The sequence below is a fragment of the Nomascus leucogenys genome, chromosome 14, assembly GCF_006542625.1.
Source record: "Nomascus leucogenys isolate Asia chromosome 14, Asia_NLE_v1, whole genome shotgun sequence".
In the NCBI taxonomy this organism is placed as follows: domain Eukaryota; kingdom Metazoa; phylum Chordata; class Mammalia; order Primates; family Hylobatidae; genus Nomascus; species Nomascus leucogenys.
This window is the reverse complement of record NC_044394.1, coordinates 35,581,627-35,605,676: the sequence shown is the minus strand read 5'-3', so window position 1 is coordinate 35,605,676 and position 24,050 is coordinate 35,581,627. Positions and strand designations below refer to the sequence as shown.

Genomic DNA, 24,050 nt, shown 5'->3' with positions numbered 1-24,050 from the left:
CTCAGGTTCGGGACTATCAAACGTTAAAATTTAGAGCAGACAGCAGGCCTGGAAGTTACAGACAGGCTGGGTAGGGAAGCGATGAGACAGAACAAATGAGACACCATCTTTGTTACCCAGCTTCCTTCCCAGAGCTTCCCAGTGTGGGGTCCTTTCTGGGTTCCCTCATCCAGTCTGAGAAGCTGCTCCAGCCTGAGGCCCGGTTAGCTGGAGAGAGAGCATCAAGGGCCTGTAACTACAATGAGCTGGCCCTGTTAACTTAACCTCTAATCCTGGTCCCTGATACAGGCTGTCATCTGGCTCCACTGGCTCAGCCTCAGCAGGCCCAGGACAGCTTTCTTGTCCTGCGGCCAGAGCTTTTGTTCATTCCTGGGTAAGGAGTAAATCACACTTCCCCTTATGCTTTTGCATTGAAGATGAATGAGAACTTCTGGAGACAGTGGAAAGAAGCAGCAGCTTCTAGAACTGTGTAAATGTCAAGAGTGGCAAGATCAGCTATCAAGTCTCCAAGTCACTTACCATTCACACATCCATCCATGCATCCTCTATCCATCCATTCATCCATCCACCCATCCTCCAATTATCTGGACCAATTTCCTTCTTTTTTCCTTCCTTCCTTCCGTCCCTCTTTCCTCTCCTCTTTCCTATATTCCAAGAAATATTTGTCTAGAGTCTGCCATGTGCCAAGTTTCTCGGATTTGGCAGTCTTCTTCAAAGCATGAGAAGCCACCCAGGAGAAAATTTAGTCCTTCATTGAGCTCAAATCAGCTCCTCTGTGCCCTGAGCTTCTAGCACATACAGAACTCTCTATTTAGGGCTACAAGGAAGGAGAGAGGAGGTGGGGACAGAGAGAGAGGAGAGAGAAACAGAATGATTCCCAGTCTGAGGTTGCTGAGTGCCCCTACTTTTTTTGAAAATCTCACATGGTGCAGGAAGCAGGGAGGAGAACCCAAGTCTTAGGTTTACACTTTGAAACTCCAAGTTGCATATTATAAAGGGATATTGTATCAGCCAAGATGCATTAATAACAGGAAGCAGAATATTCTGTTGCAATGGTTGCCTATTTGGTATCCCTGCTTCCAGGCTTCTCCCCACCAGTCTGCTCCTCACCAGGATCAGAGTGATGTTTCTACAGTGTCCCTGTCCTTGTCTCTCTCCTGCCTGAAGTCCTTAATTGGCCCCATGTCACCCACAAGCCAGAGGTCCAGCTCCTTGACATGATCAGAAGGATCTTCATCATCAGACCCCAGGTGCCTCTTCCACCCCATGTGCGTCCCCTTCCTGTTGGAATGTATATTTACATTCCAGCAATATTGCAACTATTTACGATTTGCTGAGCACTCCATGCTATCTTATGCTCCATCCTTTGGCATATGCTTATCTTTCTACTGGAATTTTTTTTTCCATTACTCCATTTCATATGTGTCTTTGAACTGGGCATATTTGTCTCCTGTGCTCATCACCTTGCAATTTATTTGCTCATGTCTGTCTTTCTTACCAGACTGTGAGCTGCTTGGTGCAAGGACTGTGAGTTATTCATCACTATGGCCCTATGCCTGGTAGAGCATCAGTACCTAGAAGGCACTCAGTCTGTATTTGTGGGGTGAATGGATGGGTGGATGGATGAAGAGAGTCTTACAAGAGAAATGGGATAGTTTTGGGACAAGATGGTTAATGTATCCCTGTAACAGACCCCCAGAGAAGACAACAAATGGCCTCTTCCTGAAAGCTCAGACTTCTGAGGACAGGAGTAAGCCAGACAAGGTATCTAGTCAGGAATAGGGAAGTTGGGATGATATGGTGACCTGCTGTGGGACTGACTTCCTGTTTCCTCTAGATAAGAGCCCTTGGAGAGACAGGCAGCCAGAAGCACCTGTGCTCCCAGGGTAAGGGTGAGCACTCAGGATGACTGTGGAGAGGGAGGCCCCTGATGCACACTTCACTGTGGACAAACAGAACATCTCCCTCTGGCCCCGAGGCAAGCCACATCGCTGCTGAGAACTTGCTCCGTGTTCTGTGTGCAAACCTGCCCTTTGCTGCTCCTTCAACACACATTTTCTTCTTCTTCCAACAGAGCCTCCTCCCAAGTCCGGTCCATCTCTGCTCCCGGGCAAAACACCCACAGTCCGTGCTGCATTAATCTGCCTGACACTGGTCCTGGTCGCCTCCATCCTGCTGCAGGCCGTCCTTTGTAAGTTCTCATGTTCCATCGTCTGGGCTTAGCCCCTCTCTGTGGCCAGCTGGCTCCCTCCAGATCCAGACCACTTCCCTGCTCTCCAGGTTTCTCCTGCCTGTGGCTTTTTCATTTGTCTCTTTCCTCCTCTTTCCATGTGCAGTAACAGCGTGTGCCGCCCCCAGTACGGTGAGCTGATGCTCTTTCCCTCCCAATTTCTGGGAGATTATTGGGATCAGCATTTGCACATTGGTGCTTAAGGATACATTCTTTTGTCCTCAGGAGACATTCATCTAGTTTTTCATCCTGTGCTATTTTCTCCCCGTCCACCCGCCAACAATCTGAGCTCTGCTCCTTGGATCTGGAGCCTTGTGGACAGTCCTTGACAGTGCATTGTCTCCTGACCCTGTGAAGGACCGAGCCTCGTTTGTCATTGGCCCCAGCTCACCGGATGGAGAGCCTGGCCAACAAGCCAACAGATCTCCATGACTCAGTCCCCTCACCAGGACCCATTCGTGCTCTCTTCATTCTCTTGTCCCTGTGAAGATCACGTCTAGGGAGCCTTCCTGCTCATTTGATGTTGCGTGGTTTATCTTTCTTCCTCTTCTGGCTCTGTCAGGTTTCATGGCCTTTGCTGCTGGCAGAGCCTTCTTCCTCCTGCCAGGGCTCCATGAAGCAGAGCAAGGGGACCCGAGAAGCTGTTGGGTTTTGTTTTCTCCCTCTGTGGCCTCGGGAGAAGGCCTCTCTGTGGTCTTAGACTTGCAGGCTCTAAGCAGAGTCCCCCTTGCCCCATCCTAGACCCCTGGCCTCTAACATGGCATTTTCCTCAGGACTCGCCTTTGAGCCTCTTGGTTTATCTTTGATCCTCTCTCTGGTACCCAGGCCTGGGACCTAAGCAGAATGTGAAAGTGGGTGGGGCAAGGGAAGGGGAGAAACGGTTTTGTAATCTCCTTTGCCATGTTCTCTGGAGAAGCAGCTACTTCTAGGTTAGTGGCTGGCTCTTCCCATGGTCACAGAGGGGCCCATGGACAGATGTGGGGGAGTGTTGTTATCCTAGCAGATGGCCACTGCAGGGGTTTCTGAAAGCAGAGGGATGGCAATCAAGGGGTGGGGTCCAGGGGGAATCAAGTTCTGGGGAGAGTGACAGAGCTTATGGAGGGCACCCTTTATCAAATGTTCCCTGAACACTCAGAGAAAATTCAGGAATGGTTTCTAACCCCTGCTTCTGCTTGCCTGTGAAATCTTCTCACAGAGAGCCTGTGTTTCATCAGTCTCCCCATTGTCTGTATCCCCCTGTGTTCCTGGCACATGGCAGGTGCCCATTGCACGTTTGTTGTATGTTAACGAATGATTGGAGGGTTGGGGTGGCCCATTGGACTGTCTTGGTTCTTTGGGAAGCTTCAGCCTGTTCCTTCCCTTCCCTTCCTTTGATCAACCTGACAACACCCTCACTCCTGTCCCTGGGGCTCCCCTCAGCTGACCTCCTGACTTTCTCAATCCTAGATCCCCGGTTTATGGGCACCATATCAGATGTAAAGACCAATGTCCAGTTGCTGAAAGGTCGTGTGGACAACATCAGCACCCTGGATTCTGAAATTAAAAAGAATAGCGACGGCATGGAGGCAGCTGGTGTTCAGATCCAGATGGTGAATGTGAGCCTGGGTTATGTGCTTTCTCAGTTCCTGGAGTTAAAAACCAGTGTGGAGAAGGCCAACGCACAGATCCAGATCTTAACAAGAAGTTGGGAAGAAGTCAGTACCTTAAATGCCCAAATCCCAGAGTTAAAAAGTGATTTGGAGAAAGCCAGTGCTTTAAATACAAAGATCCGGGCACTCCAGGGCAGCTTGGAGAATATGAGCAAGTTGCTCAAACGACAAAGTAAGTGACTCAGAAAATTACACTGAAGCTGACCAGCGGCCCATGGAATCTTACCTGTCCCAGACCTGAGGTCACTGGGCTGGTGGGTTGGGGAGGAGATGGGGGAAAAGAGAGGGGCAGCCATGGGCTAGGAAGTTAAGGAGAGAGGGCTTGAGGTTGGGGAGGACTTAGGGGCTATTAGGAGAAAAGAGACCAGGGTCCAGCTAGAGCTCCCACACAAAAGTGCAGAATGTGAAAGCATTAGGGGATGTCCACTCCGGTCCATACCTAGTCATTTCCCATCAAGTTCCTTCCTAGAGTCCAGGGGCTCAGCCACTTGTCATGACTGATGGAGAGTTGCTTCCCCCTCATGGGAAAGACACTCTTTGTCCATCCTCTTGCATTCTAACCTCCAGTCTCCAGTCCCAGAGACTCTATTTGTCTCTGTCTGACTTTCAGGATTTAAAAGAGTGTCCCTAATCCCCTACACAAGGACCCAAGGACACCAGAGCACAGCTCCATTTGCTGCTGTCTCTGAGACCTCATTCAAGTGCCCCCACCAAGCCAGCATCCCAAGAAATCAAGAATACCAGCATTCACTTTTACCTCTTGTTCTCTAGATGACATTCTACAGGTGGTTTCTCAAGGCTGGAAGTACTTCAAGGGGAACTTCTATTACTTTTCTCTCATCCCAAAGACCTGGTATAGTGCCGAGCAGTTCTGTGTGTCCAGGAATTCACACCTGACCTCGGTGACCTCAGAGAGTGAGCAGGTGAGTGCTGTGCCTATGGGCTCTGGGAAGGGGGTGTATGAGCACTGGGCCAGGGAGGATGGGCAAGATTATACTGCGTGAACAAAAATCTCCACATATTGATGACCTAATGAAGAAGGATTAGTTCTCAGTACCATGTCCAATAAGGGCCGGCAAGGGGGCTGTACTCACTGTGGCTACTCAAGGACCCAGGCCCAAGGAGTCTTCATCTTAACATGTTTCCACAATTGCTGTGGCAGGAAAAGGGAACTTGACATATTGTGCAAAGCTTCTGCCCAGATTTAACATACCTTATTTTTGCTTACATTTCACTGGCTTAAGTTATGTTAATTAAGTAAGTTATGCAGTACTCCTGGATTGGGAGGATCCTGGATTCCACTACTCCTGGAACAGGGCAGAGAGGAGCTACTTTCCATGTGCCCAGAAAAAAAGAAATATTTGTGAACAGCATTAATGATTCCACATGACTCAAGAAGTCTCCTGCCTTGTGAGGCAGAAATTGGGCAGGCCCTTTTCATCTGGGAGGTGGGATAGCAGAGCAGGTCAGAGTCTGGGCTCTGGAGTAGTTCTAGAGCCCTAACCTTGCCGTCTACCTAGTCCTAGCAGCTTGGGTGGAATACCCAACTTCACTGGGCAAACTTCACTGGCCCTCAGTTGATGAAACATGCATGGTGACGGCACCTGCCTCAGAGGAAAGGAGTGAATGCATATGGACGACTCAGCACAGTGCCGTACGTGGATTCAGGGCTCATTTAATTCAGGTGTTGTCATATGAACCATTCTCTTGCGGTCCGTGCTCTGGAGTTCAGCTGAGGCCTTCCTGTGCTTCTGCACCTGCTTCCTGAGTGGCAGAAAGGCTTGAATCCTCAGCTTGTTAGCTGCAGAGCAGGGACACATCATAATCTGGAAGATGAAATCTGGGCTCTGGGCAAGGGCAGGAAGAGGCTTGAGAGGCCAGTTTGTGCAGCGCATCGGTGGGTCAGGGCTGTCACTGAGCGCATGTGAAGAACACCCAGAGACAGGTGATCAAGCTCCGAGTGTGGCCGCACCTCTGCTTATCCTGTCTTTCCTACAGGAGTTTCTGTATAAAACAGCGGGGGGATTCATCTACTGGATTGGCCTGACTAAAGCAGGGATGGAAGGGGACTGGTCCTGGGTGGATGACACGCCATTCAACAAGGTCCAAAGTGCAAGGTAAGCCCCTGGAGCCCTCCCTGCCAGCCTGACTTTCCCCGGCCATGGCCAGGGCATGAAGGGAGTGGGGGCGATGTTCCCCATGAGACAGGGTTTCTGATTCTTCCCTGTCCTAGGGTGACACGAGCATTGCAACCAAGATCGAGTGCAACCCCGTCACTAACTGGCTGTGGACCTGAGCCCTCCACACCCTCTGGGGTTTGGCAACAAGGCCTTCTACCTGGCCAGCTTCAGGGATCTTGTCATGAGTCTAGGTCTTCACGGTGTGGGTTTGTGTAGGGACTTGAGAGCGGTGGGTTGGTTTGGCCTGGACTTGGGGTGTGTGAAAGCTTAGAGGTCGAAATCTCACCAGTCCCCTTCCTCTTAGGCTTGGGTGCAGACATTTGCTATGCCATTCCCTAGGACTAAAGCTGGGGTTGAGTTACCTCATTTCTTCACTGGAAATAAGTTCTTTTTGATTTTCCACTTTGTAAATCCATCTTTTTCCCCCCTCTTGGTAGGTTCTGGATTCCAGGTGAGCCCAACAATGCTGGGAACAATGAACACTGTGGCAATATAAAGGCTCTCTCGCTTCAGGCCTGGAATGATGCCCCATGTGACAAAACGTTTCTTTTCATCTGTAAGCGACCCTACGTCCCATCAGAACCGTGACAGGACAGGCTCCCAAGCTCACTCTTTGAGCTCCAACGCTTGTTAAACATGAGGAAATGCCTCTTTCTCCCCCAGACTCCAGGATGACTTTGCACGTTAATTTTTCTTGCCTCAAAATTGTCCCACAGTGGCATTCTGGAGTCCATCTGTCTTAGCTGGAAATTCTCTGACCTCTTGGAGGCAGCTGGAATGGAAAGGAGAATTCAGGTTAAAGTGGGAGGGGTGGGTAGGGAGGATTTAGAAGTTCCAAATGCCCTGCTAAGGAGGATCAAGACCCATAATCCGGGACAATATCCTGGGGTTTTCTACTCTTTCAGAGAAGCCTCAGCTTCATCACATCAAAGTTACTTCAGAGCAACCAAGCAATTCTCCTGATATTGTCATTCAGGGCTTTTCTTGGCCAAGCACCCTAGAATTTCCATGTGTCTGCTTAGCTGCGCTGGCAGCTAGCAGCTGGCTGTGTTTGCAGTGCAAATAGCTCTGTTCTTGGAAATCCTGCTCATGGTATGTCCCCAGTGGTTTCTTCATCCACATCATCTAAAGCCTGAACCCGTTCTCTGGTTCAAGTCAGCAGCTGACACGGACTTGTATCTCCTTCAGAGCTCGGCCGGCACCCAGCCTCCCTTCTCCTTCCACTCCCTTAGTACACTGGAGTGCGGAGCCCTGCCTTCCACCCAGCGTCCATCCAGCCTCTGTCCTCACCTCTCTGGCACCTCCTCCTCCTTCTGCATTTCCTGTCTTCCTGTGTCTTGTGCATGGGACGCAGCCTTCAGTGCCTTCATGAATTCACCTTCCAGCTTCCTCAGAATAAAATGCTGCCTGGGTCAAGGACTCACTCCACGTGCACTTTTTCATTGATGGTTGTCCAGGTGAATATGTGGGAAAGGCAGTCTCCTCTGCTGGACATGAAGTTCTAGGGTATCCTCAGGAAACGTCTGGGGAGTCAAAAATAACAAGGACTAGGGAAGCTCCAGCCCTGAAAATGCCACAAAATGTGACCAGTACTTATCTCTAGTTTTTATTAAAATAAAGTAGAGCAAGGTCTCCAATGTCACGATCTTGGTGATCTTTCTTCTTGGGTGTTCACTGGACAATCTTCTAGTCTCTAGCAAAATTCCCAAGAACGAGTCTCAGCAGGTTCCCCACTCTTCACAGAGATCCAGTTCCACAGGCATCAGTTCCAAATCCCAAGTCCAGTGGCTGAAGCTGGAATCCAGGAAGCAGCCACCACAGAGAGGAGGGGAGGGCGGAGTGAGCACAGGTCCTCATTAGGGTCCTCAGGAAAAGATGCTTCATTAAATAACTGTGACCAGCAGTATGTTGTTCTGGGTGCAAATGGGTCAGAGCTGAGGGCACAGGCTTGCATTGTAAGACCTGAAATACCATGTGCTGCTATGACATTTTATGCCTCGCAGGGCCCCAAAGGCCTAACCCTGAGTTCCCTGCCTCTCACCAGATATATCTTTGCCTTTGGTCCCCACCTGGCTAGTTCCCTATCATCTGGACCAGCTGCACTCCACCCAGTTTTCTACTTAATGGGTTTCACTTCTCTGCCAGCCTGAGAAACTATTCAAACAAGCCAATCACATCCTCCTACAGGAACCTGGGGCACTTCATCCTTTTGTTACTACAAGGCCTGCCTCCCACAGCCCTGGCTAGTTCACTCTGCTCCTGAGGGTGACCCCGTGTGGCCCTGCGTGGCTTGTGATATCTTTCCCCACTAGACTGTATCTGTGACTAGTAAACTGCTGCCAGTCTCACCTGCACAGTGTCAAATGTCGTGTTTTGGCCATCTTGTCCTATTTAGGGCAGGGGATCCCTCCCTCACCAATGGAGGAAATGGGAGGTGACAAGAACAAGGCTGGTCGGGAATCTCTGGTTGGTTTTGGCAAAGAGATGAGCTGGGAAAATCAGACCATTTCTCTGGGAAAGAATTTGAACCAGGAAGTAGCAAGGGGATGAGGCTGTTAACAGAAAGAAGTTGAGCTGGAAGGTCCCGAGTTGGAGAAAGGCTGGAGGGGCCGTCACGGGGCATTGGAAGAAACTAGCAATGAGCAGAAGCTATGAGGCAGAGGAAAGACATGAATGCAGGCCGAGCATGGTGGCTCATGCCTGTAATCCTAGCACTTTGGGAGGCTGAAGTGGGTGGGTCACCTGAGGTCAGGAGTTCGAGACAGCCTGGCCGACATGGTGAAACCCCATCTCTACTAAAAATACAAACATTAGCCGGGCATGGTGGTGGGCGCCTGTAATTCCAACTACTTGAGAGGCTGAGGCAGGAGAGTCACTTGAACCTGGAAGGCAGAGGTTGCAGTGAGCTGAGATCTCACCACTGCACTCCAGCCTGGGCAACAGGGCAAGACTCTGTTTCAAAAAAAAAGAAGTGACTGCAGAGGATTATAGTTGGCAGAGAAAAGAGAACAGCTCAGAGGAGTCGCAATGGAGGTCCCGGAGGGCAGGCTGAGGGGCTCTGGCTGCTCCTGTTCCCAGGGCTGCCTCAGATCCTCCCAGCCCTTCTGATCTTCCTGGTTTCTGTGCATGGGGAGCTTACGAGGCTGTGCTCCTGACCCCAACCATTGCTTTTTCTTGAAACTGAAAGAGCCTGAGTCAGTGAGGATGTGTTTTTATCTGGAGTCTGTGCCCCAGCCTGGACCCAACAAGTGCAGCATTGCCTTGGCTTCCTCCCTTGAGGAAGCTGGGATACCTGTCGCTTTGCTTTGTCATGTGACCTTGGCTCCCTCCCCCACTGTATGCATGCCTCGCTTCTCCAGGAGGTCCCTACGTGGGCACCTGCCCTTCTGCTGGCAGTGAGGCCTTGCCCAGGAAGTCCCACCGTTGATAGTGCTCTAGTCCTGTCTCTAGCAGGTCTGGGGGCGTTATCAATACCTGGCGAGCTCCTCGGATCATGGACCCCACAGTATTTCTTGTGAAATTCTGGGGATTTTTCCATTGTCAGGTGAAAAGTTGGGAGCCAGGGACAGGTGAGAACTTTTTCTCAGTCATCTTCAGTATTTATTGTATTACATTAGTTGTTTTCTTTCTTTTTTTTTTTTTCTGATTTGGCAGGCTAACAATGCTTGACATATCCTCTTTCAATGTTGCAATAAAATACTCTTGAAAAATTTATCCTTTTGTGTTTGAACTTGACTCACCCCTACTGACCAACTAGTCCTAATGCTTGTGAACATGTACTATAATATTTTATTTTTCTGTTTTTATGCTTTATTGATCTATCTATCTATCTATCTATCTATCTATCTATCTATCTAATTAGTTCATTTTCTCTTTCTTTGTCCTTCTCTCTCGCTTTCTCTTTCTCTCCTCTTTTTCTCATATTGTATGAGCTATGCTTTCTTTGCTTTAATTTTCCCAGTGCTTTGGAAGATAAACCATTATTTGGGTGGTGTGTGTGTGTGTGCGCGCGCACATGTGTAGTTGCCTAGCACTTTCCCTTTTTCCTACAAAGCACCCTGGCTTCTGGGATTATTGGCATTATTCCTGGCATTGTCGCCCTGGTTGGGGCTGGGCCCTGGGCATGGGGGCTGCCATTGGCTCCCTTGGTGACCCCACCTGGCCAGGGCTCCAGGCAGCCCCCAGCAGGGCAATGCGTTGCCTCCCTCAGAGATTTCAAGGCCTCCTTTCTCTCTACCTCTCTGTTCCCACCCCAGACCTCCAAGAGCTTCCCCTCCTATCTGTCCCAAGGCAACCTTCTTTTTTTTTTCAGGTCTCAGAATGAATCTCTGTTTTTTGGGGAGAAAACACAGGCTACTCAATTTATGGTAAACTCAGTGTGTTTTCAAAAACGAAATTTTTATTGTTCTATGGGAGCCTAAAGCGAAAGGATTTCCTAAGGCTTCCTGAAGAAGAGGCACATAAGCTGAGCCTTGAGAGATGAGCAGAATTGAGGCAGAGTGGGATGGGGACACAGACGAGGAAAGAGAGGAAGCAGAAAATGCAGAGAAGGAGTGTGACAGGCCTGAGGCACCAAGAGAAGTCCAGTCTAGCTGGAGTGTGGTGTGAGGTGAAGCAGGGGACAGGCAGCTCTTGGAGGGCCTTCAAAGCCAGAGGAGGGGTTTTGGATTTTATTTGAAGGACAAGGAGGAAACATTGAAGTGTTTTAGGCAGATGAGTGACATCTGTTTTTTACTTAGTGTTGAAGAAGCGTGACAAATGATTTGTTACATTTGAAAGCTTAAATGCTTCCAGGAATAACAACATCTACAGACAGGCAATAGAACTATGTCACTGGAAAACATTTGTCACACTCTTGTGGTTCTTCCTTTATCCTGAGCAGCTTCTTGTTTTAGGTATCTTCCTGTATTTTGAATTCACCTTCTCAAGTTAGAAGCAGAACTAGCACTTACAGCCTTCCTTGCAGAAAAGTGCAGGCATGAGGCTAGATGCTTTGGGAGGCCCTTTGGGAGGCCAAGGCAGGAGGATCACTTGAGGCCAGGAGTTGAAGATCAGCTCGATCAACCCAGTGGGACCCGATCTCCACAAAAAATACAAAAAAAATTAGCTGTGTGTGGTAGTGCGGACTTATAATCCTAGCTCATGGGAGGCTGAGGTGGGAGGACTGCTTGGGCTCAAGAGATTGAGGCTGCAGTAAGCCGTGATCACACCACTGCACTCTAGCCTGGGCTACAGAGCAAGACCCAGTTTTAATTAAATTAAATTAATTAATTTATTTATTTTTAAAGTGCAGTCATGTGACCCAGGGACCACCAGTCAGATTCAACCATGTGAGACCTTCGATTTGTCCTGTTGGTTTTTCAGAGCTCAGACTAGATTTAATGCTGCCGTTCCTAGAACCAGGTCAGTGTTCTTGGAGCATTCCTCCTGCCAGCATAGACTCTAAAGCTTGACTCTGGTCTTCTGAGATTCCATAATTACTACTTATGTCTTTTTTTAATTTTGATTTTTTTGAGACAGGGCCTCCCTTTGCCACCCAGGTTGGAGTACAGTGGCACAATCATAGATTACTGCAATCTTGAACTCCTGGGTTCAACCGATCCTCCCGCCTTAGCCTTCTGAGTACCTGGAAACTCAGGTGCGCACCATCACGCCCAGCTAACTTTTTTTTTTAATTTTAGTAGAGATGAGGTCTTGCTATGTTGCCCAGGCTGGCTTCAAACTCCTGAGCTCAGGTGAGCCTCCTGCCTCAGCTTCCCAAAGTGCTCGGATTACAGGTATGAGTTGCCATACCCAGCCATCCCTAATATCTTTTAAATACCTTTTTAGGCTGGGCTCAGTGGCTCATGCCTGTGTTCACAGAACACAGAACTCAAGGAGAATCACTTGATCACAAGAGTTTGAGGCCAGCCTGGGCAACATAGGGAAACCCTGTCTCTACAAAAAAATACAAAACTTAGCCGTATGTGGTGGCGTGTGCCTGTAGTCCCAACAACTCAAGAGGCTGAGGTGGGAGAATTGCTTGAACCTGGGAGGTCAAGGCTGCGGTGAGCTGTAATCATGCCACTATACTCCAGCCTGGGCAATAGAGTGAGACCGTGTCTCAAAATTTTTTTTAAAAAACTTTATATTATAGAATAGTTTTAGCTTTACAGAAAAACTGTGAAGATAATACGGAGAGTTTCTATATACCCACCCTTTCCCATTCCTCCTATTGTTAACATCTTATATTAGTATGGTACATTTGTCACAATTAATGAACCAATATTTAACTGAAGTCCATACTTTATTCAGATTTCGTTGGTTTTCCCCTAACATCCTTTTTCTCTCCTAGGATCCCATCCAGAATACCACGTTACATTTAGTCATCATGTCTCCTTGGGATCCTCTTGGCTGTGACATTTTCTCAGACTTTCCTTGTTTTTGATGACTTTGACAGTTTTGAGAAGCCCACTGGTCAGGTACTTTGTAGATTGTCCCTTAAATGGAATTTGTCCGGTGTTTTTCTCATGATTAAATTGGGGTACTGAGTTTCAGGAGGAAGACCAAGGAGATAAAGGGCCATTCTTATCACATCCTATGAAGGGTATATACCATCAATAGAATTCATTACTGTTGGTGTTGACCTTGATCTCCAGGCTGGGGTAGTGTTTGCCAAGTTTATTGACTCCAGAGTTACTCTTTTCTCCCTTTTCCTGTACTGAACTTTTTGGAAGGAAGTCACTATATGCAGCTCACACTGAAAGAGTAGGAAGTTACACTCTACTTTTCTCAGAATGGGATATTTACATAAAATATTTGGACATTTTCTGCCCTAGAGACTTATCTATTTGTTTACTTACTCAGACATTTATTTATGTCAGTATGGACTCACAGATATTTCTCTTACACTTTGTGTTATAATCCAATACTACTTTATTTGTTTTTTTTTGTTTTGTTTTTGCTCAAATTGCTCTGGCTTTGGCCATTGGGAGCTCCTTCATTGGTTCCTGTGTCATTTTGACATACTTCCACCAGTTTTTTTGTTTTGTTTTGTTTTTGTTTTTTTGTTTGTTTATTTGTTTTGGTTTTTTTTTTTTTTTTTTTGGTAACTAAGCATCTCCTTACTTTCTGGTACTACAAGATGCTCCAGGCTCATCTTGAGCATTTCCTGCCCCAGTTCTAGAGTCAGCCATTTTTCTAATGAGCCCTGGTTTCCTTTTCTTGGAGAATGGTGTTAAACCAAAACCTGGGTGCTGTGTGCCTGTTGCTATTAGAACATCATTGCCTCTCCCAGCTGAGAGAGCTAAGTAATATTTGTGTGTACACCTAATTTTTTTTGAAAAGATCATTATGCTTGCACCATGGTGACAGGACTTGAGAGGGGGTAAGGGGGTAAGAGGAGAGGGCAATCCCCTGCGCAGTGTAGGGGCCCAATGTGTAGAGTGCAGAGCCACCATCTGCTGCCTTTTACCTCCTGTTTGTTGAAAACTGACCTTAGAGAGGAGGGCACAGCAGGAATGAAGGGTGAAGACACCCATTTCTGGACTATCAACAGCTCTACCTGAGACCCCAGTGGTGTCTGCCAAACTCCTTCTCCGCCACATAGAATGGGATGGGAGCTGCTGGAGGTGCCTCCCTAGAGGCCCACACACACAGCGAGAACAGTTAGGAGACAAATGGAATAAAAGCCAGGTGAGATGGTGGTTTGCATTCAGGCCTGTAAATGTGATGAATTGTTGTTGCTGTATTTTGTGGAGTGTAAAATCAGGACACTTTGTACTGCTGAATACAAGTGCTCACATCATGTCAAGAAGCTGTCCCTACTATTAAATAAAATGTCCTGGATTAAAGAAAAGAAAAAGAATCCACCTCTACCTCTCTCCCTCTCCTGGCTCTGGCTCCCTCTGGTTTGGCTTTAGTCCCAAGTAGACTCTTTCTTTCTTTCTTTTTTTTTTTTTTTTGAGATGGAGTCTTGCTCTGTCACCCAGGCTGGAGTGCAGTGGCACAATCTTAGCTCACTGCCACCTCTGCCTCCCAGGTTCAAACGATTCTCCTGCCTCAGCCTCCCGAGTAGCTGGGATTACAGGTGTCTGCCACCATGCCCGGCTAGTTTTTGTATTTTTAATAGAGACAAGGGTTTCATCATGTTGGCCAGGCTGGTCTCGAACTCCTGGCCTCAAGTGATCCACCTGCCTCGGCCTCACAAAGTGCTGGTATTGCAGGCATGGTATTAATGCCCATTTGTTTTTGTCTGGCCAGAGAACAGAGAGCCTCTCAGTGAAGACATAGCAACCCCGTGGTTTTTCTCCCCTGCTGGTAGATGGTGTTCCTGTGGGAAATAGAAGAGCTAGGGCCCAGAGGGTGGGTGGGGAGGCCAGGGAAGAACTATGCCCCTCTCCTGGCCCAGACTCTGACCTTCCAGCTGGGCAAGGGATCCGCAGAGTTCTGCCTTCAAGGTTCCCTCAGCTCTCAGGCCACAGGAGGAACTAGGTCCTGAATAGGTCCAGCCTGGGCCTTTCCTGTGTATGGGGAAACAGAAACCAAGACAAGCCTTTTCTTTTCAGCCACCACCCCTGGGTGTCTGATGAACCTCTAGGGAGGCACCTCCAGCAGCTCCCATCCCATTCTATGTGGTGGAGAAGGAGTTTGGCAGACACCACTGGGGTCTCAGGTAGAGCTGTTGATAGTCCAGAAATGGGTGTCTTCACCCTTCATTCCTGCTGTGCCCTCCTCTCTAAGGTCAGTTTTCAACAAACAGGAGGTAAAAGGCAGCAGATGGTGGCTCTGCACTCTACACGTTGGGCCCCTACACTGCGCAGTTCAACACACACACACACACACACACACACACACACACACACCCCATCATGAACTGGGTGTGGGCCACCGCTCCCTTCCTGCCTGCACATCCCCTGCCCACAGGGCAACTTGCTTGCCGGGCTGGCATCAGCCATGCATGGCACAGGCTCCTCCTGGGCCAAAGCTGTTCTCCTGGCCCGGTCTCAGAGGAGGCACGTTCCATGTGGCTTCTCCACCATTGTGGTTGGTCTGCAGTGTTGTTAGTCGGCAGCTGGGGACATATAAGAGGCTGACCCCAGGATCTGTGCAAAAGACATGAGAATGGAACATAGGAACGGAGGGTGAAAGTAGCAAAGAAACAACACAACACGGATGGAACAAGCCATTTGAAGGTTGTAAGTGAGTTTGTTTAAGAGTTGCTATGATGGTGTAATATGTAATTAGACTTTCCAAAGTGAAAGAAAATATGATTTATTTCAAAAAGACTGTGACCGTTTGAAGTAATGGAGACAAGAGGGAACCAAAGAACAAGAATCTGCTGGTAACCCCAGCACTGGCTTTTAGAGGGGTTCCTTGACCAGCCATGGGAATATTGGTTCTGTTCAGCTGGTTACCCCTGTGGCAGGGACAGGGACATCAGGCTTGCACAGCTCCATGGCACTGTCCACTGGGATGCCTCATGCCTTCTCTTCTAATGCTAGGCCCACCCAGCAGCAGGAACCCCCTGAAGCAGTATCTGTTCCTCCTAGAAGGGATAGGGCTCATTGAAAGCCACATATTGGCCCCAGCCTGCTCCATCAGATTCTTCTGAGTTAGTCTTGAGAAACTGGTCACCTCAGGAGGCATGGATCCAGTCAGCTAAAGTTGGGGCCTGCTTGATGTTTTCTGACACCACTTCTGACACCAAATGTGTGCTTTTTCCTGACACCAGCCGGTTCTCTGACACCGCTGGGCATCCAACAATTCAAACAGATTCTAACACTAACTTCCAGAGTTAGCACAGATCTCACAGGGTAAGGCCTCAGTCCCACAAGACTGCCCCCCTTCAGATGCCAGCTACAAGTGAGGTAGTGACCCCACTTCTGCCTGTTCAACTACAAATTTGGGGGTTCTGGCTAGGCAAGGTGGCTCATGCCTATAGTCCCAGCACTTTGGGAGGCTGAGGTGGGAGGATCACTTAAAGCCGGGAGTTCCAGACCAGCCTGGGGAATAAAAAGAGATCCCATCTCTACAAAAAAAATAAAAATAAAAAATTAGCCAGGTATGTTGGCACATACCTGTAGTCCCAGTTATGCTGGGGCAATGCTGGATGCGGCAGAGGCTGGGATGATGGGGCTGAGAACTGAGGATCACTTGTGTCCAGGAGTTCAAGGCTGCATTGACCTATGATTGCACCACTGCACTCCACCCTGAGTAACAGAGGGAGACGCTGTCTCAAAGAAAAAATTAGAGGGTTTCTGCAGCAACCTCTCGGTTTTCATAATTCATGAGAACAATTCACAGAACTCAGAAAAACACCGTATTTACTATTCGTTTCTTGTAAAGGACAAAAACAGCCTGATGAAGAGGTACACAGGGCAAGGCCCAGTGGGGGGTCCCAAGTGCAGGAGACTCTGTCTCTGTGAGTCACCGCACGACACCCTCCTGGCATGTGGACCACCAATCCCAAAGCTCCTTGAATCTCACTTTTCAAGAGTCTTTATAGCCCAGACCCCAGGCCGTCTCCGGTACCTGGAGGTCTGGGAGTAGGGAATGGGAGTGGGTGGCCGAAAGTCCCAATCTTCGAAAGTCTAATCCCATGTTTGGTCTTTCTGGGACCAGCCTCTAGCCTGAAATTATCTAAGGGTCCACCCTGTGTCACCTCATTAGCATAAGCCCAAGAGTAGTCCTAAGGGGCTTATTATGAATAACAAAAGACACTCCTGTCACCCAGGAAACTCTAAGGGTTTTAGGAGTTCCGTGTCAGGAACTGAGATGAAGACCAAATATATTTTTTTACAGAGTTGTCCCTTGGTATCTGTGGGGGATTGGTTCCAGGACCCCCACGGGTACCAAAGTCCACAGATGCTCAAGTCCCTTGTACAAAATCATGTAGTGTTTTTATATCACCTCCGCACATCCTCCTGTATACTATAATTCAGTTGTGAGGCCCCAAGTTGCTGGTCACCCCGCTTCCTCCTTTGACCTGCAAATATCAGCTGCACTGACCTGGCCCCTCTTTTACCTGACTCCTTTTACTTAAGAGGTTCTGGGGCTAGAATTAAAGGTCAGCCATAGTCATAAGGGTGTTTTCTACACAAAGCTGAGAGCCCCTTCCTAGGTGGCCAGTCCCAGCCCCCAGAGAAGAAGAGGTGTGTTTGAGGTTATGCTGGATGCGGCAGAGGCTGGGATGATGGGGCTGAGAACTGACGGGAAGGTGCTAATAGGAAGAGGAAGAAAATAGGGCAGATGGGTATCTGGGAGCCTCTAGGGGAGGGGCCCACTGGGGCGGGTTTCTGCAGAGTCAGGCAGGGAGGGAGGAAGAGCTGGGAGGGTGGTCAGGAGCATATAAGTGTGGGTGTCTCAGCTTTGCTTCCACTGCCATTGGTCCACAGGATGGCCCTTCCAGGGGCCAGTGGCTGGGAGCAGTGCTGGAGGATCAAGGAAGCAGAGATGGACCGTGAGGCAGTCCACTTCTGCACAGATAACCAGTGTGTCTCCCTGCACCCCCAAGGTGAGAAAACTGGGGCCCCAGCTCATGCTCAGTGAGGGATTAGCCTGCCTGTCCTTTGGCCCTCTGCCTTTGGCAGCTTATTGCTGTCTTAGTGCTCTCCCCAGACCCTTGTCCTTGGGGATGCAGGCCCGGCAAGAGAAAGGGGATGAACTTTGAATTCAGATGGTCCTGGCTTGGAATCCCGGCCCTGCACACTGAGTTGGTCCTGTGAGGCCTCCCTCCCTTCCCTTCTTCTTTCATTCAAACTACACTTTTGTTGCTCTGTGCTCTGTGCCAGGTTCTGTGCCCTGTGCACCACCAAAGCCTCCTTGAGATTTGGAGAGCCACCGTTCTGTGTTGCTACTATACCCACACCTAGCTCTGGTGAACAGCCCAAAGTGTTTCATCTTCCTTCTCCATAACCACTTGTATGATAAGCATGGCAGGGGTTATTATCCCCAGTAGACAACCCAGGAAACGGAATCAGAGAGGCTGACTGTGTCTCAGCCTGCACAGCACCCTCTCACCTTGGACACTGGCTTCTCCCCTGCAGGGGTGGACTCTGTGGCAACTGCTCCTGCAGCCCCCAAGATACAGAGGCTCATTCAGGCTACCCCGGCATTTATGGCTGTGACCTTGGTCTTCTGTCTTGTGACTCTCTTTGTAGTGGATAAGCCCCCAGGTGACCCAAATCTCACTGACTCTCTCTCCTTTCAGCACAAAGTCCCCAAGGGTCCCAGACGCACACTCTCTGGGCCTCTCTGCTCCCGGAAAGATCATTCCACCTCCAGCTCCAGGCCCAAGCCACAGCTTTCCTGGGACCAGATAGAGGCCACTGTCCAAGGGGGAGTCTCCCAAGAACTGAGGTTCATGAGGGAAACCCTGGGAGGGTCTTTGCTGCTATCTCCCCGGTTCTGGAACACTACCTCTGTGTGGGACAGCATATCCTCCCAGGCTCAGGGCTGGGGATTTGCTGACCTGGAAAAATGGAATGTCTCAGTTCAACAGCACACAAGACCTGTGCCCAAGCCTGTGCAAGCCGTGATTCTGGGAGACAACATTACTGGGCATTTACCTTTTGAACCCAACAGTGAGTAGCCACAGTGGGGGTGGGGTGCGGAGGGAGCTGGGGCCTTCAGATGCTCAGACCCTAGGATGAGCTTCTCCCCCAGTACCCCCAGACCACTGAATGGGTTCCACCATCCTCATAGAAAGAGATAATTTTTTTAAAACACAGTTTTATTGAGGTTAATGGTGTACATATTTAAAGCACACAGTCTGATAAGTTTTGACATATATATGTGCCCCTGAAAGCATCGCCACAATCATCATCACATAGTCATCCTCCTCACCCCAAAGTTTCCTTGTGGCTCTTTGTAATTCCTTCCTCTCCCTTCCTCCCCTCATCCCTGGGCAGCCACAGATCTACTTGCTGTAACTATAGATTAGTTTGCTTTTTCTAGAGTTTTATAGAAAAGGGATCATAGAGTATGTACTCTTTGTTCTTTGCTAGTCAGGTGATTTGCAAATGTTTTCTCTCAGTCTGTGACTTGTCTTTTCATTCTCTTAACAAGATTTTAATTTTGGTAAAGTCTAATTTATCATTTTATTTCTGTTATGGATTATTCTCATGGTCTCGTATGTGAGAAATCTGCCTAATCCAAGACTACAAAGACGTTCTCCTTTGTTTCTGGAAATTGCACAGGTTTTAGTTTTTGTTTTTGTTTTTGTTTCTTGACAGAGTCTTGCTCTGTCGCCCAGGCTGGAGTGCAGTGGTGTGATCTCGGCTCACTGCAAGCTCCGCCTCCTGGGTTCACGCCATTCTCCTGTGTCAGCCTCCCGAGTAGCTGGGAATACAGGTGCCCGCCACCACACCCGGCTAATTTTTTGTATTTTTAGTAGAGATGGGGTTTCACTGTGTTAGCCAGGATGGTCTCGATCTCCTGACCTCGTGATCCGCCTGCCTCAGCCTCCCAAAGTGCTGGGATTACAGGCGTGAGCCACCGCGCCCAGCCCAGTTCTTAGTTTTACATTTAGGTCTCTGCCTCATTTGAGTTTGCAATGGATTGTTCCAGCACCATTTGTTGAAAAAGTTATCTTTCTCCATGAATTGCCTTTGCACCTTTGTTGAAAATCAATTGTTCATATGTGTGGGGGTCCACTTCTGGATTCTCCATTCTGTTGCATTGACTTGTTTGTCTATCTTCACAAAGCAGAATCTTTGACTGAACTTCCAGTATCTTGAAAGGTCGCCTCTCTTACCTTAGCACAGTGACTGAGGTCTCACACATCTACATAGGCAGTGCATGAGAAATAGTACATGGATGCTCCAGAAAGGGTCCCTGCCAACTTGGGTTTTTCTCCCTATTCCTGAGGGGAGACTGGAATCAGAAGGGGATCATGGATGTGTGAGATTAGGTCCTAGTTCGTGAGGTGAATAAAGGATGCTAGCAGGACCAGAGGTAGATGCATGTGAAGTTGGTGGGAAAAACCTTGCAGATTAAAGGGGCTGCAGAGTCTCCTTCAATGACCCCAGTGCAAGGCCTTTTACTCAGGTTTCCTGTATCCTCAAACTGTTCTGTAGGGACCCTTGCCCTTTGTAACACTGGGGGTGCTGGCTCTTTAAAAGGCCATCTCAGCTGAGGTCCAGTGTTAGTTACCTGGAGGGCATGGCTTGCCTCTCTCATAGCCTGTGGGTTGAAAAGGGTACTTCCTCCCAGCACATCTATTTTGTTTTGTTTCTGTTTCTTTCCTTTGTGTTTTCTTCTGCATGGAATTTGCTATCGTAAAACTTATGTTTGTGGTGGTTTTTATCAAGTAACAATGGTGAATCAAAAGGCTCTATGCTTGGTGTACAAATATAATGTAGGACTAACTACAGGCTTTATTCATACCTATTTTCTTTCCCATAACGACCTATCTATGGTGAAATTCCAGTAAAATTAAACTTCAACAGCTCTAAATGATATAATTGGTTACTTTCAAGTTGAGCAATTATAACGACAAAATAACCCAAGCCTTCTGTTGGCCTTGTGGATCTCCTGCCTTGTTCTTTGATTTAGCCCTTTCGAACATGCTTACCTCGAGTGACCCAATGACATCAATGGCTTCTCAAGGGAAGAGCCTCGCTGTGCCCCTGTAGCCCCTCAGCACCCAGCCCAGGCCTGTCAGACAGCAGGTCCTCAATAAGTACTCGCTGAATCAACAAAAGCTTCGTGCTTGCTTATCCCTCGTGGCGGCCACTATGCTCTCTCCTCCCTGGATTGGTTCTCCTTCCCTCAATGTTCCTTCTGTCTCAAAACAAGCACACTTTTAATAAGGGCTTTATAGCTAGTAACTTTTTGCTAGTTTGTTGAAAACAGCAGAGGTTGAACACAAACTACAGGGACTTCATAGGGGTACAAAGTCCTAGCAGTCCCAGGCTGGAGTGCAGTGGTGCCATCTTGGCTCACTGCAACCTCTGCCTCCCGGGTTCAAACAATTTTCCTGCCTCAGCCTCCTGAGTAGCTGGGACTACAGGGATATGCCACTATGCCTGGCTAATTGTTGTGTTTTTAGTAGAGACGAGGTTTCACCCTTCCTGTGTGCCTCCACCATGCCTCTCAGAAGGACCCTCTCTTTTGTGTATTGTTCTCACTTATAAGAGCCAGTTATAAATTTTTCCACCTTGCCAGCCAGCGATTCCTGCTGTAGCTTAGGCAACCAACGCCAAGGACCCCCCCACCCCCAGTGAGAGCCCCAGGCGCCAGTGAGAATCATGGAAGAGTAAGGATGCCTTGGCTCCTCTTGGGAGGCACGAGGGTCCAAGTGCTTTAGGATAGCCAGAGGGTCCATGCCATCTGGCTTCTTCCTGCAGGACAGAGCCCCAAGCAGCTGGCTGTCCATAGTGCAACCCTGCCTCACTCCCCAAAGCAGCCGCATCTCACTGCCTCTTGAATCTCCCCAAAGCCCTGCTTTTGTTGCAATCTTTGACTTCTTAGACCTGACAAGCATTTTCCACTCTCCGCCATACAGGTTCCAGGATTGGGATCCCAGGCCCTCTTCAAGATGACCCCAATGAGCCTTTCATCACACTTCTGCCATGGGGTCACTGGAACTGAGCCAAGCCCCTTAGTGTCTCCTCAACCAGCTCTGATTGTAGCTTCTGCATTGGTGCTCCGACCACCCCTTAACCTGGGTCACTTAGGATTTGTCTGTATGATAACCACATTTCTGGACTTTCTATCTGGTTCATAAATCATACTACCATTAACTAACAACATGGTGGGGATTATGGGAGGCAGGAGAGCTTGGTGGTTACAGACCCAGGCCCTGAGGCCAAACAGTCTGGGTCCAATCCCATTTTCATCCCTTTCTAGCTGGGAAAGCTGGTTCATTGACTTTCATGTTTCAGTTTCCTTTTCTGTGAAATGGAAGTAACTACAGTACCTCCTTCGTGGGGGTGCTGTGAGAATTAGAAAAGTCAACGTGTAGGACGAATTTAGGATAGTGCATGGGACATGGATCCCACTGTGCAAGTGTTAGTCGTGATTGTTTTGCTGATGGCCTACTTCACTCCTCCCTTCACTTCTGAGGAAGGCTCTATTAGAACCCTCACTTTACAAATGGGGAGATAAAGCCCAGAGAGTTTGGATGATGATGTGGTTTGGCTCTGTGTCTCCACCCAAATCTCATCTTGAATTGTATTCCCATAATTCCCACCTGTTGTGGGAGGGACCTGGTGGGAGATAATTTGAATCATACTGTTCTCTTGGTGGTGAATAAGTCTCATGAGATCTGATGGTTTTATCAGAGGTTTCCACTTTTGCGTCTCTTCATTTTCTCTTGCTGCCACCATGTAAGAGGTGCCTTTCATCTCCTGCCATGATTCTGAGGCCTCCCCAGCCATGTGGAACTGTAAGTTCAATGAAACCTCTTTTACTTCCCAGTCTTGGGTACGTCTTTATCAGCAGCATGAAAATGGACTAATATAGTAAATTAGTATCAGGAGTGAGGTGTTGCTGAAAAGATACCTGAAAATGTGGAAGCGACTTTGTAACTAGCTAACAAGCAGAGATTGGAACAGCTTTGAGGGCTCAGAAGAAGACAGGAAAATGTGGGAAAGTTTCCAACTTCCTAGAGACTTGTTGAATGGCTTTGACAAAAATACTGATAATGATATGGACAATGAAATCCAGGCTGAGATGGTCTCAGATGGAGATGAGGAACTTCTTGGGAACTGGAGCAAAGGTGACTCTTTTTATGTTTTAGCAAAGAGACTAGTGGTATTTTGCCCCTGCCCTAGAAATCTGTGGAACTTGGAACTTGAGAGAGATGATTTAGGGTATCTGGTGGAAGAAATTTCTAAGCAGAAAAGCATTCAAGATGTGACTTGGATGCTGTTAAAGGCATTCAGTTTTGAAAGGGAAGCAGAGCATAAAAGTTCGGAAAATTTGCAGCCTGACAATGCAATAGAAGAGAAAATCCCATTTCCTGAGGAGAAATTCGAGCTGGCTGCAGATGTTTTCATGAGTAACAAGGAGCCAAATGTTAATCCCCAAGACAATGGGGAAAGTGACACCAGGGCATGTCAGAGATCTTTGTGGCAGCCTCTCCCATTACAGACCCAGAGATCTAGCAGGAAAAAATGGTTTTCTGGGCAGGGCCCTGAGTACCTGTACTGTGTGTAGCCTAGGGACTTGGTGCCCTGCATGTCAGCTGCTCCAGCCATGGCTGAAAGGGGCCAACATAGAGCTTTGCAGTGGCTTCAGAGGGTGCAAGCCCCAAGCCTTGGTAGTTTCCAAGTGGCGTTGAGCCTGCAGGTGCACAGAAGTCCAGAACTGAGGTTTGGGAACCTCCGCCTAGATTTCAGAAGATGTATGGATGCCTGGATGCCCAGGCAGAAGTTTGCTGCAGAGGCAGGGAACTCATGGAGAACCACCGCTAGGGCAGTGCAGAAGGGAAATGTGGGGTTGGAGCTCCCATGCAGTCCCTACTGGGGTACCACCTAGTGGAGCTGTGAGAAGAGGGCCACCGTCCTCCAGACCCCAGAATGGTAGATCTACCTACACCTTGCACTGTGTGCCTGGAAAAGCTGCAGACATTCAATGCCAGACTGTGAAAGCAGCCAGGAGGGAGGCTGTACCCTGCAAAGCCACAGGGGTGGAGCTGCCCAAGATTATGGGAACCCATCTCTTGCATCAGCATGACCCAGATGTGAGACCTGGAGTCAAAGGAGATCATTTTGGAGCTTTAAAATTTGACTGCCCTGCTGGATTTTGGACTTGCATGGGCCCTGTAACCCCTTTGTTTTGGCCAATTTCTCCCATTTGGAATGGCGTATTTACCCAATATCTGTACCCCCATTGTATCTAGGAAGTAACTAGCTTGCTTTTGATTTTATAGGCTCATAGGCAGAAGGGACTTGCCTTGTCTCAAATGAGACTTTGAACTGCGGACTTTTGGGTTAATGCTGAAAGGAGTTAACACTTTGGGGGACTGTTGGGAAGCCATGATTGGTTTTGAAATGTGAGGACATG

At 48.5% G+C, this 24,050-nt stretch overlaps 1 protein-coding gene across 1 annotated transcript; it reads left to right on the top strand.

Annotated features, from left to right (window-relative positions):
* The first annotated feature begins 1,858 nt into the window (after nt 1-1,858).
* Nucleotides 1,859-7,482, top strand: CD207 (CD207 molecule). The gene is made up of 6 exons (XM_003262526.2): nt 1,859-1,978; nt 2,075-2,191; nt 3,677-4,051; nt 4,651-4,802; nt 5,878-5,996; nt 6,497-7,482. Exons 1-6 carry the CDS (start codon nt 1,906-1,908, stop codon nt 6,645-6,647), a joined length of 987 nt encoding a protein of 328 aa, XP_003262574.2. The 5' UTR covers nt 1,859-1,905; the 3' UTR covers nt 6,648-7,482.
* The last annotated feature ends 16,568 nt before the right edge of the window (nt 7,483-24,050 follow it).